Source organism: Eutrigla gurnardus (genome assembly GCF_963514095.1).
Source record: "Eutrigla gurnardus genome assembly, chromosome: 14".
Taxonomy (NCBI): Eukaryota; Metazoa; Chordata; class Actinopteri; order Perciformes; family Triglidae; genus Eutrigla; species Eutrigla gurnardus.
The window spans coordinates 4544608-4560328 of NC_139937.1; the positions used below are offsets into that span (position 1 = coordinate 4544608).

The window sequence follows — 15721 nt, forward strand, 5'->3', positions numbered from 1 at the left end:
TGACTTATAATATAAGTAGATGAGGATGTTTTTGTGTTTAATTATGTGTAGCATTTGTCAAATATCATTCATTGATGTATTCAGGTATATGTTATAGAATAAAGCTACAGTAGTACACAAAGACTCCACTAGATTGTTTTTTCCCCAGATACATGTAGTTGAACCTCCTCTTTTAGACACGTTGACATGTCTGATACTGCAGCAGCATCTAGTGGCAGGTGACTGTCTCGGGTCAGACGACTGTGATGTTGCTTGTAGTGTGACTATCAGTGGTGGAGGAAGATCTCAGATCCCTCCAGTGAAGCTAGCAGTACCACAGTGGGATAAAAGTCCTGCATTGAGAATGGTGACAGGGTAAAAGTACAAGCATTACCAGGAAAATGTATAAATCAGCTAAATCAAAAGCGGCCCTTATGCATTATGTCATTAGTTCGTTGTTATATAGGTGTAGTTGAGGTGGCGCTGGTTTCAAAATATTTTAGTCAGGACTCTTTCATTATGGATCAACCTGCCGATTGTTTCCTTGATACCTGACTTGTTAGCTTTGTAAAAGTCAGAGATGCCTGTCATGCTTTTCCAGAGTCAATGATTTACTGTACTGTAATTTGGCATTTCTTTGCAACAAAAAAGACCAATTAACAATTAATTAAACATCGGGTCTTCTTTTTTTTTCATTTTGCATGTTTTAAAAGCTTTTGATATGTTCTCCATATTAAATAAACAAAACTAAAAATCATACAAATACAAATAGAAATCCATCCATCCATTGTCTACCGCTTATCCTGTATTCAGGGTCGTGGGGGGGCTGGAGCCGATCCCAGCTGTCATTGGGCGAAGGCAGGCTACACCCTGGACAGGACGCCAGTCTATCACAGGGCCAACATATAGAGACAAACAACCATTCACGCTCACATTCAAATAGAAATCTGAAAAGTAATTATTAAAGGTTGAGTGTACGAGCTTCAGAGCATTAGCATAGTAGACAACAACTATTTGCAATGTAAAGAAAGTTATGGCTACCTGGGAGAGAATGCAGCGGTCTCCCTCTGTGTGTGTTGTTATTCCAGTTCCTCCTTGTCTAAATAGCCAGCGGGTCTTTAAATAAAGCTGCGGGGTTAAAACAGCACATTCCTTCTGTAACAAAGTGCAGTATACATTTGGAGGAGGAGAAAACTAAATTCTCAAGTATCTCATATTTGTGATGACACGCCGAGGTCGCACTTGCAATCTGAGACAGGCTGACCTTCCAGGTGGTTGAAGGTTAGCAGGGTGTCAGTGTGTTCAACCAAAACACACAATAACAGGAGCAAGTGGCATGTAGTCACTGTTTTATTAAACCATTCCATATACAAAACTTAACCCACATAAGTTACAATTTATACATACAACTGTAGATAATGTGTAACATACTGCAAAAGCTGTATAAATGTTTAATATTCAATATTTGTTTCAAATTTACAGTCTGCTCAATTTGGGCTTATATACACTTGTAGGCACCGCTACGACCTCATCATTAGTGTTTCACTGCTGAGTCTGCCTGTCAGACTGCAGTCTGTGAATATTGCAACAATTTTGTGCTCCAGGAAAGTAAATTTAAAATTAAAACAATCGTTAGCTCAGACTTTTTGTCTTTTGGCCCCTTTAAAATGTAAAATGTCAATTTAAATATTCAAATTGTTTCATTTGAGGGATTATAGACGTATCCAGTATTTATTTAAAGATATACATTTTGTCTAACACAATACTTTCTCTGTCTTCCCTATAATCATCTTGGGACTCATTATGGTTTGCCACACAGGATGGTAACCACTACACTACCAGTTTAACTGTCAACTTGAATTTTAGTCCTTCATTGTTCACCCACTATGGATGTAAACACTTCAAAGTTCAAAGTCACCTGAAATCCGCTCCTGAAATGGAGTAAACGCCATGATACAAATACTCACAGACTGAAGAGTAAATGCAGAACAACATGTGTACGTTTGGACAGAACTAAGAATATCTCACACGATGACATGCACAACAGATAAAAAAAGAAACAGATGCAACAGTCCGCTGCTGTAACAGATGCAGGAGCAGCCTAGGAAGACTGTGAGTGTGTTGGTGTTATAATGGCAGGGCTCAGTTAGCGTCCACCCCGGAGAAGCATCAACCGTAGCCTCTTTATTGTAATGTCCCGACCGGCACCCTCTTTGGAATCTCTGTAGTAACAACCCGGAGTCTTTCAGCCGAGGAGGAGGTTGAATCTTTTGGCACAAAAATATGCATCGCCGACGCGGAGTAAAGTGAATGAAAAGGTTTTCAGAGGATCAGCAGCATAAAAAGTGCATTATATTAGAGACTTGATGTATAACTTGATGAGGAACCGAATCTTCTCTAGCACTGCATCCAAACTCCTCCCATAAATAGAGTTAAAACAATTCTTCGTAATGTGACCTGTTTGTCCACAGAGTGTGTTCATGTGTAGATGTACATAGATACAGAAGTGTGTGTACTCCTCGGTAAAAACCAGCTCAGGACTTCTTTTCCTGTCTCTGTGCTCCAATCACATGGGGGTTGAACTGAGCGTTGATAATGGTGATGTCATCGCGGTACATGCGAGCCAGCTCCTCGGGCAGCGACAGCATTTTCGACAGCCTCTCGTGGTCAACCGTGCCAAATTCGTTGTTTCCCACCGCGTGGCGCATCAGGTGGGTCGCCGAGTTCTGATCCTCAAAAGCCGAAGACACGCGAGCCTTTCTCTCTTCAAGCAGCCCCTGCATCTGTCCCAGGGTGACCCTGTAGCCTCCAACTTTAAGGGGTTGGCGCTGGTGCACGCCTGTTAAATACTCCCCGACGATACGAACCACTTCCTGTCTGTGGAGGGTCTCCCAGAGGCCATCGGAGCCAATCACCTGCAGGGACAGACAGATAAGTACAATTACTTTCCATAAGTTGTCATGCTGAAATTTGAGAAATACTGCTACTGGAGACAGATTTTGAGAAATGATTTCTTCCCAAACAGCCTGTGTGCAAACGTTATAGAGTTCTCATTTCAAACCAAACAGAGAAGTAAAAAAATCAGAGCTCAGAAGCTGGATAAAGAAAAAACAAAAAAACATTCTGTCTTTTTATAATTTTCGTTTTAAAAGCACACAGACCATTCTCTTTTTTTTGTGGGAAAAGGTTGAAACTAAATGGTGATGATCAGATTAGAAATCTCCTTTTGGACATGATGTTATGAATGGATATGTTTTCTCTCACCACGAAGCGATCCTGCGGCCGTAGTTTGTGGTACGTGATCTCAGGCTCGGCGGTCAGGTAGGGGGGCGTGTGGTAGTTTGGAGGGATGAACTTGGTGTGCTCGTTTTCATGGAGCTGATCAGGTCCAGACTCCAACACACATTTCTGCAGCTCGATACTCCACTTGAACTTCACATCCCCGAACGCACGGAACGGCATGAGGAGGCCAAGCAACCGGTCCTGATGAAGAAGACGACAGAAACAAGGGGATTAACGAATGCTGCAACAACAGCCGCATTGAGCAGATTGGTAGATGAATTACCTGTCGTATCACCGTCTTCCTCTCTGACGGAGGGTGTTCACTCCGTATCCGAGCCATCTCATCCTCATTCTGGGCGCTGTGGTCATTAGAAAGTGTGAGAGCGCTGAATGAACCATCCTCCTCCTGCACCCCCAACACTGCCCGAGCATCTCCTGAATTAGCTATATACCTTTAGGAACAGCAGGAAGAAGAAGCGAGGTTTAGAAGGTTAAATAGTAGTTCTGTAACACTTTGACGGGAACGCGTGTCCATGTATTTATCCTCCTTACAGGTCTGATCCATCGATGTGAGCCACGCAGGCCGTTGCTCCAGAGAAGGCCACTCTCAGCACCCAGTAGTGCAGGAAAGCATTCGGGTCTCCGACCTGCATAGCAGAAAAACACTGAGTCTGCAGACAGGATACGGTTCATGGTTGAAATGACATGGAGAGGAGGTGACACTGGAGCTCTTCAATCATAAAAGTTTAAATTTGGATCCTCACATTTTTTGTACTGCTGCCACGGGGCCAAGGTGTTATTCAATATGTATGTTTATGTGTGAGACATCAGTCAAGATGAATGAATGAATGCTTGGACTTGACTGATTGGCTCGATGAGTGGGAGTCACTGACGATGAGAGCACATGTTTAAAATCTTATCTTGAATTTCTGCCTGATCACCTAGTGGTTTAACAATGTAGGCGTACGGCAAATGTAGACAAACCACATGCCATGAATGCTGACTCATCATGTGACGGTGCACTGCCTTGGGCTAAAAATGCTGTTATTCAACGAAAAGGCAATAACAAAATTGAATGCATCTTAATAATAAGATTTGACGAATTGAGTAGAAGAGACTGTGATTTTGACCACTTGTGCGCAGCAGCCTCTATTTCACAATAAACACTAAACTCAGAATGAATCCCTAAATCTGTACCATGTAAAAAGGTTTGTCATCGGAGTTTCCTATAAACATGACACAGTTCCTACCTGGGCCTCCAGAGAAATGTCATTGTCCAGCCTCTTGAAGGCATTCAGCAACGCCTCGCGGGTATCTGGAACTTCACCTGGGCTGAAAACAGAGACAGAGAGAGAGACAGAGAGACAGAGAGACAGAGAGAGAGAGAGAGAGAGAGGGAGAGAGACACATGTAAAGCCGACACCAACGATAGCACTATTGGCACCAGACCAGACCAGTGTTGGTGTGGGTGAGGTACAGATGAAGATAAAATAAGGAACCAGGAAAACCAGTTTTAAAGGATTGTACAGCTCAAGAATTTCACCAGCAGTGTTTCTCAGGTGACTGCACCGCCAGCTGTGAGTACATAGTGGGCTGACTGAAGTTAATGCCTGTGTCTTTGCCACAGTGCCAACGTTAGATGTTCTGTGCATCCTCTGCTGCGTCGTCCTGTCCTCACCTGGTGAGATCTATTAACTCCTGCCAGTAGGTTCGGAGGCTGTTGAAGTAGAGCGTCTGGGCCTCTTTGCTGAAGTAGTCGTTGGGGTGTTTGTGCCACTGCAGGATGGGACTGAGCGCCCTGCCGGCCTCAACCGCTGCCTCCAGCTCACACAGTGTGTTGTGGGGCAGCAGAGACACTGCTATGTAGTAAAACAACCTCTCACTGAGTGCCTGGCAGAGAGGTGGACAGTTGAAAACAATTAGGTCAGTGCAACAGGGTACATAGAAGTGACAGATAAAGTTATCTTTTATAAATTGATTTACATAAGCTTATTCTAACATGTTCCAATTACTGAAATTGTGATTAGAGAGTTCATATGAGATTTACTCATCACTAGACAGATACTATAATGAAATGTTAAGTTCAATCAATGAATAGCTCCTCTAAAGAGCAGTACTTTTAACACTAGAATATCAAGTAGCATATGAAAACAGACCCAGCCTTACCTGTGCACAGGCGCAGCCAGCATGACCATCAAAGACACCCAGCAGCATTCCTCGGGTCTGCAGGCACGTGGCTGCACTTCGACGGTCTTCTATAGGAGCGTTGGCCGGCAGCTGATTACTCTCAAAACCCATCACTGATGACACATTCTTCCCATCAAACTCTGGCACCTTGAACAACAACAAGTAAAAAGGGTAAGATGAAAATGTAAAATGTAGAGATGGAGGCGTTTTCCGTTTGAATGAGCCCACAAACCTTGAAGCTATACTCGTTGGCTTTCAGGATGGAGTTGACCTGCGGGGGTGAGAGGAGGTAGCTGCGGAGCGCCGAGGTCGTCCGGTAACTTCTCGAGTGCTGGTCGCCCTGCCATATCTGAGAGGAACGTCTTGAGGCAGGTCGGTGAGTGACGGGCCCTGTCTGGGTCTGGTGGTGTTGGCATGGTAACAGACTGGAGGCCAAGACATTGGCACGGGGCAAACCCCTGAACAGCTGGGATGTCACATGCATGGCTGAAGATGCACCAGTGAGCAAACATTGAAAAAGAAAGACAGGAAGAGATTATGTGGTGAGGTCCAGAAGTTGAGACAGGTCGACCGTAGGAGGGTCTTACATTTGTATCTCCAAAAAATAAAATACAGGATAGGATCTGGTGTCTAAATAACACCACCAATCCTCTTTTTTACAGTCTGATCTTTGTTATTTGCCCTTTTGAAACCTGATGTCTGTTAACCATTGGACACATACCATGCCCATAAGCAATGTACATTAATCAGATCGATGGTTTCAAAAGGTTGTTTATTAACTACCTGTTAATTACTGGAGAACTAACATTCAGCAGGTCAGTCTTGAAGAGAACTTTCAGACACCAGCTGGGAAGGTTGAGGAACTGAAGGGGATGTTTTCATGCTAAGGTTATATTTCTGCTATAATATTACTACTTTATTAGGTGTTGACATGCCATAGCCTCATAAACATATTATAGAGCACTGTGCAAAAATACAGTAATACAGTAACGGCAGCTGACTTATGATACTGAAGTTTCCGCAGAGCTCACTTGTTGTTTAAATCCCCTAAAATGAGTATTTTAGTAAGGACTATGCGGAAGCACCACCAGGATCATGTCCTGAAATCTGCTCTCATCTCCAACTATAGATCAGCAGGGCTATAAATAGCGTCGGCAAGAATCTCAGCCCTGACATTTGAATCTGGAGAAATGTTCTGTCTGGTCGTCATGACCTACTGAACTGAGTCCAGACTGCGTAACGTTATCTCCGTATAATCTCTCATTTCTACTCTGCAACTCTGCGGGGCTCCTTGTGTCAGCCCGGTTCTGGAGGGAAATGCAGCAGCACAAGGTGGTGACAGCTCGGCATACTCTTTTTTTAGTGACCCCGTTGGAGTGAGCTATGCAGAACCCGACTCTACAGTGTGTGAGTCGGGCTGACCGCAGAGGGCCCGTCCCAGCTCCCAACTCTCTGCAAGAAAGTTGACATCACTAGCCTCCCCTAGCTAGTAGCAAAGCAAGCAACAAAACCCGACGCTAGCCTCGGAGCGGTGAGCTGAACCTGCGACTCGGAGAAACGGCTTCAGGGCTGAGTTGGGCTCCCAAGCCGTGTCACATTACTGGCATTAAGAGACGTTAACGACAGCTCTCGACGAGCGTCTGTCAAACCGGGGGGAGCAGCCAAATGTATGCTAATGGTAGCTAGCGGCGTCTGGGTTACACCCACCGAGCAGCGTCAAACTGGATCACGTCTGCTCGCTTAAAGACTACAAACGGGACCGGCTGAAAGCCCTCGAGACGCAACTGTCGAACAGAGAGACTGTAAAGCAGAATTTAGACTCACCTTAACCGATGGAGGTGAAGAAGTTACTGAAGTTCATGACTTTACAGCTACCCCTTCACTCTGGTGTCATTCTACAGCGCCGCACTGCAACGGGGACGCTGATTGGCTGAGCTCTGATACGCGTCATGACATCACGTCACCGCTAGAATCACGCACCGAAGAAAAGGGTTTAGGCTTTTTAAATCAACCTCTAGTTAAATGGGTTTATATCAATGTTTATATCACTTCTAACATTCTTTACAAAAAGAGTTTTCTTTGTTTAATCATCTGAATTCCAAATCATCATGAACATGTAGACGCAATTATGTTTTATTTACAAAACAATCAAACAAGTCTTCATATCAAATCAGTTTAATCAATAAAAACCTTAACAGCTTTACAAAAAAAATATTTACAGCATGAAACAGTAGCAAAAATACTGTATATGTAAAGAAGGACAAAAAAGAGAGCTACACAAGTTGTTAGCATCTTTGGTAGAATGCCACTCAACAACACTGCAGCTACTGATTAGGCTACTTAGCAGGGAACTTTAAATCAGAAATCTCTCATCCACCAGAGTCTTGCTGACAAGGTTCTTCCTTCCAATAGTGTTTCGGATGAAGCGAAATATCTGTAATGAATGAGACGGTGTTAGATAAATGTTTGTTTTAGCACAGGGAAGTCAACATAATGTATACACGTCAAATACAGACCATTTGCTGTAGGCATGTAAGCACAGCCGCAAGGACAAAACTCTGAGATCCGAGGTCGACAACACAGAAGAACAAAGTGTCAAAGATCAGCAGCGTGGCCTCGTTCCCATAGAACAGCACATCACTGAAGGAGTGGGCCTCATCTGCACTCAGACAACGCAAAGAGACGTTATACACACATTACATGCATACACTGGTAAACAAACAAATGTACAGTCTGTCTGGGCCAAAGGTCGTTACCATTGTAAAAGATGCTTTTTTCACTCGGTTCAAGGAACTCCATCCCTACGACCCTCTCAAACATCAGCTTGTCCTTCACTATATAATCCATGTCAGGGTGTGCCTGAGGTAAATAGAGCAACGTCAGAGACAGAACAAGCTCGTCTGTACAAAATATATTTCAGGGACATTAATACAACTCATAAACTTAACAATCTAACAATACATAAATACACAATCAAACTCTGCTGCGTTCAATGTACTTGTGTGAGTTATACATACATGGTCTACAATAGATCCCAGGAAGTGGTTCATGGTCTGGTAGCCTCTGGCCCTCTGCTCAAACTGGTTGAGTGAGGATGTGTCCATCAGCCGTGATGGCCCCTGCCTCTGTAGCACACGAGGCAAGCAACCATTAAAGTTGGAAACGGGGAAACACTTTTCTCTTGATTTGACACATTATAGCTACCAACACAACAGAGAAAGCACACACCCTGCCGATCTGCTCCCGTATCCTGTCGTACTGTAACCGCAGGCAGTTGGTGAGAGACACCTGAAAGGTCTGGACCTCTGTGTTGGGAAGTAGACCTCTTTGGCCACACAGGGACTCCTAAAAACAAAAAGAATAGAGCTATAATGTGAAACCAACAATGTCATAAACACATGGCTACAACTACTAACATTTGGTCTGTCGGTGTACGTACAGCTTCTCTGTTCAGATTGTTGTTCATTTCCTCCATGTTTGTATCTGCGTGCCCATGAACTGAACGCCCGTGGATGTAGTAGCCAAAACAACGATGAGATAACAGCAGCACAGAAATCTATAACGAAACATGGACAAAGTACACTTCTGTAAAATATTCCAGACAGAAAATGTGTTTAAAATGTTGGCAGATATACAGCTTGTTACTTACATTACTGATAGAGCAGAGGTCTACAAACTGACGGATTTTGTCCTCCACAAAGTGCTCATAAAACACAGTGAAGAAAATCACCTGTAGGGACAAGTGGTTGGCTTTTACAGGAGCTCTCCACAGTATTTTTCTAATTTCTTAATAAGAGGTTAAATGAAGGGGGAGCGAGGGAAGGTGAGATAAGTGGGGGCAGTTTTACCTGCAGAAGTCCGATGCAGAGCCATAGCGTGGCTGCCAGACCGTAGCGTAGCATCAGGCTGTATGGGGGGGTGTATGCCTCTGAGGAGCGCTGCAAGGTTGGCCAGGGGTCCCTCAAGGCCAGGTTAGAGAAACCCAGCACCTGAACAACACAAGGAGACATTTCAGCAATGAGGAAAAGGGACATAACATAAACTTCTGCAAAAAAAAACAGTGAGCAGGTGTTGGTGCAAGATGTACTTCAAGAAAGAAGAGCACAGCGATGATCTGGAACGTTGGGTTGATCTTGCGGATGGTCTGGATCTCGTTCCATTCATTGGCCACAAAGTAAGTTCTCCAGATGCTGACCGGAGAGGGGTCACGTTTAGGCTCAGCAGCAGCTGCAACAGCAGAGTATATGGAGAATGGAATTAAAAACCTAGATAATGAAGACTGCAAAATATAAGCTTGGGATAACTAGATTTGTACCTTGAACGGTTCTGCTGGTTTTGCTTCGTGGTCTCTCCCAGTCAATAAAGAACACATCAATTGACACCTGAAGGATCAGCTTGTGCAGAAACTGGACAGCCTGAATACAAATACACAAAATAATAATTAAAATATTGCTAATAGAAGCTCCCAACCAAGTTTAAAAACAAATACTGCTGTAGGTGTCAAACCTTGAGAGCGAAGGCACAGCCGATGTACGTCACAAACTGCTCCTCCTGAGCAGGCAGTGGTAAAAGCACTGACACAAACTGTTGAGCCTAAACAGACACATACAGAAATGAACCGCAGGAAGCAGAGAATAACAACAATCACACCTAAATCTATGCACGGATAAAAAATGTTCAGGGAAATCAGAGAAAGGAGGAAAATGACTTGCCTTTAACGTCTAAAGAAAGCAAAGAGGAAAACACAGAAGTCCAAGACAAGAAAAGTGTGTTTGGAAAAGAAATACAGTTTCAACTAAAAAAGGTCTCAAAGGAAAGAAAATCATCAATTCTAGAAATGAAAGCCCCAAAAGGAATTAAACTTACCTTGTAAAAGATGAGCCAGTAAAGTCCAGTTCCCACAGTGACGGCGAAGAAAACATTGGCCAGATCACCGGCATAAAACAACAAGAACTTCAGCATAGTCTGAGGCAGAAGGAGAGAGAGAGTAACATTACTCCCAAAACATTACGCCCTCGTATGACGTGGTTTACATTATGACATCTTAAAGATGCAGTACCTCCACATCGATGAGCGGAGAGGCGATCCTCCTCTTCCAGCTGACTGTCTTCAGCAGAGAGTAGAGGACGGCCACGCCACCCATCACACCTAGAGCAGTCTGCACACAAACACATATCAGAGCCCCGGGTGATGCTTTCCCATTAACAACATTACACATGACCATCCACTTAATCTGTCATATTAACAATGAAGGTTTGAGTCACACTCCTACTCACATCCGTCTTCATGCGAGCCTCATTCTGATCCATCTCATACTCCACAGCAAACGTTGTCTAGAAACAGATAAAAGAATTCAATGCATTAACTGACCAAAAGCTTGTTTTTGAAATGAATGAAGACAGCAACCAATTTAGTCATTTTCTCAGTAAAAGAAAGCCGACTAAGGAAAACAGTCTTACTGCAATTTAATTGAGAAGGAAGATGCGTGTGTGTGTGTGTGTGTGTGTGTGTGTGCTTACTCACAGTCACAGTTTGTGTTTTGATGTCTGTGATGGGAACATCTCTGTAGGTCACAGTCATCAGCGGAGGAAATACCCGTCCTTCCTGGGTTCGTGGAACCAGTTGGAACCTACCGAACACACACACGTTTGATCAAAAACACCACCGCGGACAAACAAGAGGTGTTTTTAATCATGCTGGAGTGCACATCGTGAGCTCACCTGATTTTGACACTCCTGGCTACCCGGATGACTTTGGGCTGGGAACTGGTGCTCTTCTCTCTTCCACTCAGAGTGTCGACAACAAACATGCGTCGAGACAGGTACCAGTTCTTCATGCCCTCTGTACAAAGGCAAATGTGTATTAAAGAAAATGCTTACACACACACACACACACACACACACACACACACACACACACACACACACACACACACACACACACACACACACACACACACACACACACACACACACACACACACACACACACACACACACACACACACACACACACACACACACACACCACAAATAAAAAAATGGAATCCCACCTTGGTTGATGAACCGTCCATTGTATTGCTGGTTATAGACCAGTGTAGGCAGGGGGAGAAGTTTTCTGTTTTCTCCTCCACCAAGATCCATGAACATGTCATAGAACAATGGCTCGGGATGAGTACCCAACAGCTCTTCTACTGAGAGATCACACTACACACACACACAGACACACACACACACACACACACGCGTCTTATAATTCAACTGAGGATTACAAGAGTTTGTCTGAGCCAAATGACAGAAGAATCACTCACACTTTGTTGGTAAGCGGTTCCAAAGCTGAAGGCCGCTGCCTGTTTGGTGGTAGTTTCTGGACAAAGCTAAAAGAGCAGGAGAGAAGAAAAGTGTTGGAATGGTGTATTTACTGGTCTTTTATTTTGTTTGTACTTGAATGAACCACATGAACTTTTATGGTAACTTTGTGTTGTTGACATGTGAAAGAATGGTGGGAATGTTTGGTAACAGCGACTGGGATGTGGACCTACCAAAGGCACAGTAGTTCTATACACATTTTACAACAAGGTTCAATGCTTTGGTATATTCAGACTCAGTATCTAATTTGATCGTCTCCTTTGACATCTTACCTGGAGATGACCTCCTCCTTCTTCCCATCTGAGGAACTCTCCTCTGACATTATAGACAGCAGCAAGCAGCTTGATGTCAGTGTTCTGTCAGTCAAACGGCATGTGTCGTATTAAAACATTTCTGCTATCATCGCTCAATTTGTACAATCATGAAACAATGATTGTATTATACATAGTGGAGGTTATTATTATTATTATTATTATTGTTATGTACCTTGTTTCTTCCTCTGAAACTGAATCTGATGGGAACAGGATCGGTCTGAAGGACTCGACTGGCAAGTCCTGGTTCATCCCCATAGTAAAGCCACGGCAGATTAACTCTCCTGGAGACGGAGTAACCAAAGAGCTTACTGTCCACTCTGGGGTGCAACTCATTGACAGAATAGGGTAATAACATAGACTGATACATGTATGCCATGATAGTGTTGATTACCAGTAGGAAATGTCTTGAGTTGAGCTCAAAGCAGCTCGAGATCTGAAGATGGTGTTAAAGAGGCCGCAGGCATCGGTGGAGACGCCGCTGAAGGAGTGCATGTTCATCACACACATGTTCCCGAGAGCCTGACACGCTGTCAGATTGGAGAAGACCTGCAACCACACAACGTAATTATGCACAGCTTTAACAACAATACTACAGAACAACATCCTAACATCACAAATATCCTCTTGTATCACAATAAGCACTGAACTGGCTTCCTATGATGTTAGATCGAGAATAAGATTATTATTCAAGGACGACAAACTGAGGCATAAAAATTACAAGGCAGGCTGCCGTCGAGGAGTACAGATGTTGGACGAACCAGGCGGACTGGATGCTGAACTTCTGCAACAGGAACAGAGCAGAAAACACCGATCAGAATACATCAAAAATAAATGAAGTGCACAAGCAAGAGAGGAAAAGGAGACTCACCAACTGAGCAAAGTTGACACCGGGATTTACATTGGTGGAGAGGCTGCCGGGAGGGAAACATAATCCTCCTGCCTGCAAAAATCACATACCCAGCATCAATGATACATGTACTGGCGTGTGTATTGTGTGTCTAGAGGAGGGTATGAGGGTCGGGGGTCAGCAGAACTCACCAGGACATTAGGAGGGTTACACGCACAGGAGGTGTTGATGAAGGAAGTCTGACATCTCTCACACCTGAAGGACAATTTTGGAGACAATTCCAACACTTATAAGCCATATGTCAGAACAAGCAAATGGGAAAATATGTCATGGATAGAATAAAATCATTGCAATGATGAGGGTCACGGACAACCGATTATGAGAGGGAAAGAGGGACGAAGACAGAGGAGACCTACAATCCATAACTTATTAAAGGATTCTGCACTGACTGCACATCCTCATTTGACTGTGGGTTTATTGTGCAAGGGTCCTTATCTGTCTGTTCTAAACTGTTGGTTTTTTTTGTTTGTTTTAATATTTACAGTATCATTAGTGGATGACAGATATATCACATATATTTAAAGTTTTTAAATCCATTATACTCCCTTCAAGTTTTGAGTTACATAATGAAACTTGATAGCATCAAATGTTAGAGCCTTCCTGTCCGGTAATTGCCTTTTAAACCCCACAAGCATGTTTGGGCCGCATTCTCAAATTAGACTGCTGACATGCTGTTTTGCTACTGAACTTACTTTAATATGAAAATAAGTTACATTTCACAGGACAGTACTGTAATTGATTTGCATTGTATATATATTAATGAGCTCTATCCATTACATCCTGATGATTTCATCTCATGTTCAGAGTATAAAATGTTGGAAATTATATTCCAAAAAGATAGCAGGAACAACGCAACTGTGTCAGTTTTTTGCCCAATATTATATAATTTTGAAAAAGCTATACCTTCAGATGCCTTAACTACTCATGTGTAAATCTCTTTGATAGAGCTGGATACATCCACGTTTCCGTTACGTACCTGTTTCCACTGCTGTTTGGTACAGACAAACCAGGGGAGCTTCCATTACACATCTCACAACTGGCTTCATCCAAAAGGTTTCCATTGACATCTCTCTCCACTTAAAAAAACAGACCATATTTAGCCATTATAAATTAAATACATAATAATCTATGCTATTGCTTCATTGTGTTCACTTTGCAGCAAGTGCATCCAACATTAATCATTGGTTATTATTAGCATTCTTGCAACTGAATCCCGTCATTGTGTCTGTGAAGGTTCTCAGTCATCCAGGTCTAGTTGCCTACAATAGCTTTCAATGATAATCCTGTCATTGGTGACTCACCCAGGATGGTGCCTGGTGGGCACTGGCACTTCCCCTCATCGTTGAGACTGCCTGGGCAGCGAATACACCCGAACCCATCTGTAATAACCGCCTGTAATGACAAGAAAGCATAATCTTTGCCTGCGTCCAGAACTTTGAATCAGCCCATCGTACTAGATGTAAAAAGTGTAACCAGTTGACAAGTCTGTCTGATATCAGGAGAGTATGATGTGAGTGATGAGCAGTTAAAACATTCCTGGTGAATTGGACTTACGGGTTTGTCAGAGGGACATTGCTGACAAGTGACAGATGCCTTGTTAGTGGTGAGAGTTTGGTACCCAGTTGTGCAAACACACCTCAGTCCTGCAAAAAAGAGAGAAACCAGTGTTATTGATAACAGAGAATGTTGCACAGTGTTCCCATTATACAATATGGGTCTTCTAGCTACTTTTATATAACCTTATTGAGGGAGTCTCTCTGCCTTTGAATTGATTTCTTTCATTTAAAAATTCCTACTTTTTTCTCAATATTTTACACATGTTAAGCTCTAGCAGGCTAAAACTAGGTATGTTAAAGGACTTTACTCCTTATTTATCCAAACAAAAAGACTGTGCAGTGTGTTTTCCATTTATCCCTTAGCAGTCGTGTACATTTCGAGCTGACGCGTACTGGCCATCTGCACCTAGCTAACTGCTACCCAGCTCATTGCGGTTTCCTTGTTTGTGCCTGGCTGACCACCTCGCAGTTTAAGTTGTTTTAATGTAAGACAAACCGTTTATGTTATAGTGTCGTGTGTGAATGAGTTCTTGTGCTGTGGTGGGATGATGGAAACCAACCTGTTGTGCTGCGTCGCTGATTTGAACCGCACCTCACACACGAAAGACTCGAGATATCGAAATATTCTTCCGCACTACAATCTGAAGGAGCCTTAAACGGGATGACAAACTGCTGGCAATTCAGTAAATCAATGTATATGAACAGAATCAATGTTAGAGGCACTTTGTATCCGTTAACAGCAGACGTTGGCGTCACCGTCGCCATGGTAAACAACGGGCTTCCGTTTTACCCACAATCCTGTTCGTCTTCTTCTTCTGTGGGTTTAATGGCGTTTGGCAAATCATCTGAAGGCGCATTGCCGCCATCTACTGGATTGGAGTGTTGATCAGTAGATTGGCAGAAAAAAACCTAAACTAAATTCTCTCTGGCACAATCTTATTCACCCTGCGTCATGACGTTCCAGCCCAAATAATGTCTGCGTAAAAAAAAATAGATAAAAAAAACCATTGCTGGTTCAATGTTGGCATTTTATTTTTAATATGCAACGTCAAAGCAATAAAAATATTAGTTTCACGATCTTTGTGCGTTTTAATTCGTTTAGAAATAATCACATGTATCTAGAAAGGG

The 15721-nt window shown here is 43.2% G+C and overlaps 2 protein-coding genes across 2 annotated transcripts; both read right to left on the bottom strand.

Annotated features, from left to right (window-relative positions):
* Positions 1-1316: 1316 nt before the first annotated feature.
* pdp1 (pyruvate dehydrogenase phosphatase catalytic subunit 1) lies at positions 1317-7371 on the bottom strand. Its single transcript, XM_084026107.1, has 9 exons — positions 7273-7371; positions 5681-5934; positions 5428-5595; positions 4940-5151; positions 4512-4593; positions 3814-3908; positions 3545-3713; positions 3244-3462; positions 1317-2894 (listed from the first exon to the last, which is right to left on the bottom strand). Exons 2-9 carry the CDS (start codon positions 5930-5932, stop codon positions 2514-2516), a joined length of 1578 nt encoding a protein of 525 aa, XP_083882233.1. The 5' UTR covers positions 5933-5934; positions 7273-7371; the 3' UTR covers positions 1317-2513.
* Positions 7372-7595: 224 nt separating this feature from the next.
* Positions 7596-15384, bottom strand: tmem67 (transmembrane protein 67). The gene is made up of 28 exons (XM_084026226.1): positions 15154-15384; positions 14592-14680; positions 14339-14429; positions 14014-14113; positions 13169-13232; positions 12999-13070; positions 12849-12911; positions 12522-12676; positions 12303-12411; positions 12089-12172; positions 11759-11824; positions 11501-11654; positions 11169-11289; positions 10972-11077; positions 10725-10781; positions 10508-10606; positions 10315-10413; positions 9955-10041; positions 9764-9863; positions 9536-9675; positions 9297-9437; positions 9098-9178; positions 8888-9004; positions 8677-8793; positions 8466-8573; positions 8205-8307; positions 7965-8107; positions 7596-7882 (listed from the first exon to the last, which is right to left on the bottom strand). Exons 1-28 carry the CDS (start codon positions 15356-15358, stop codon positions 7802-7804), a joined length of 2952 nt encoding a protein of 983 aa, XP_083882352.1. The 5' UTR covers positions 15359-15384; the 3' UTR covers positions 7596-7801.
* Positions 15385-15721: the final 337 nt, after the last annotated feature.

Bases quoted from the DNA above. Each gene is read 5' to 3' on its own strand.
- pdp1 (XM_084026107.1), bottom strand. From the start codon at position 5,932: ATGCATGTGACATCCCAGCTGTTCAGGGGTTTGCCCCGTGCCAATGTC. The intron at 3,714-3,813 runs GTAAGGAGGATA...CTGTTCCTAAAG, and splicing joins CACATCGATGGATCAGACCT to GTATATAGCTAATTCAGGAG. The intron at 2,895-3,243 runs GTGAGAGAAAAC...CTGTCCCTGCAG, and splicing joins GGCCGCAGGATCGCTTCGTG to GTGATTGGCTCCGATGGCCT.
- tmem67 (XM_084026226.1), bottom strand. From the start codon at position 15,358: ATGGCGACGGTGACGCCAACGTCTGCTGTTAACGGATACAAAGTGCCT. The intron at 14,681-15,153 runs GTTGGTTTCCAT...TCTTTTTTGCAG, and splicing joins TCAGCGACGCAGCACAACAG to GACTGAGGTGTGTTTGCACA. The intron at 12,912-12,998 runs GTGAGTCTCCTT...TTCCTGTTGCAG, and splicing joins GTGTCAACTTTGCTCAGTTG to AAGTTCAGCATCCAGTCCGC.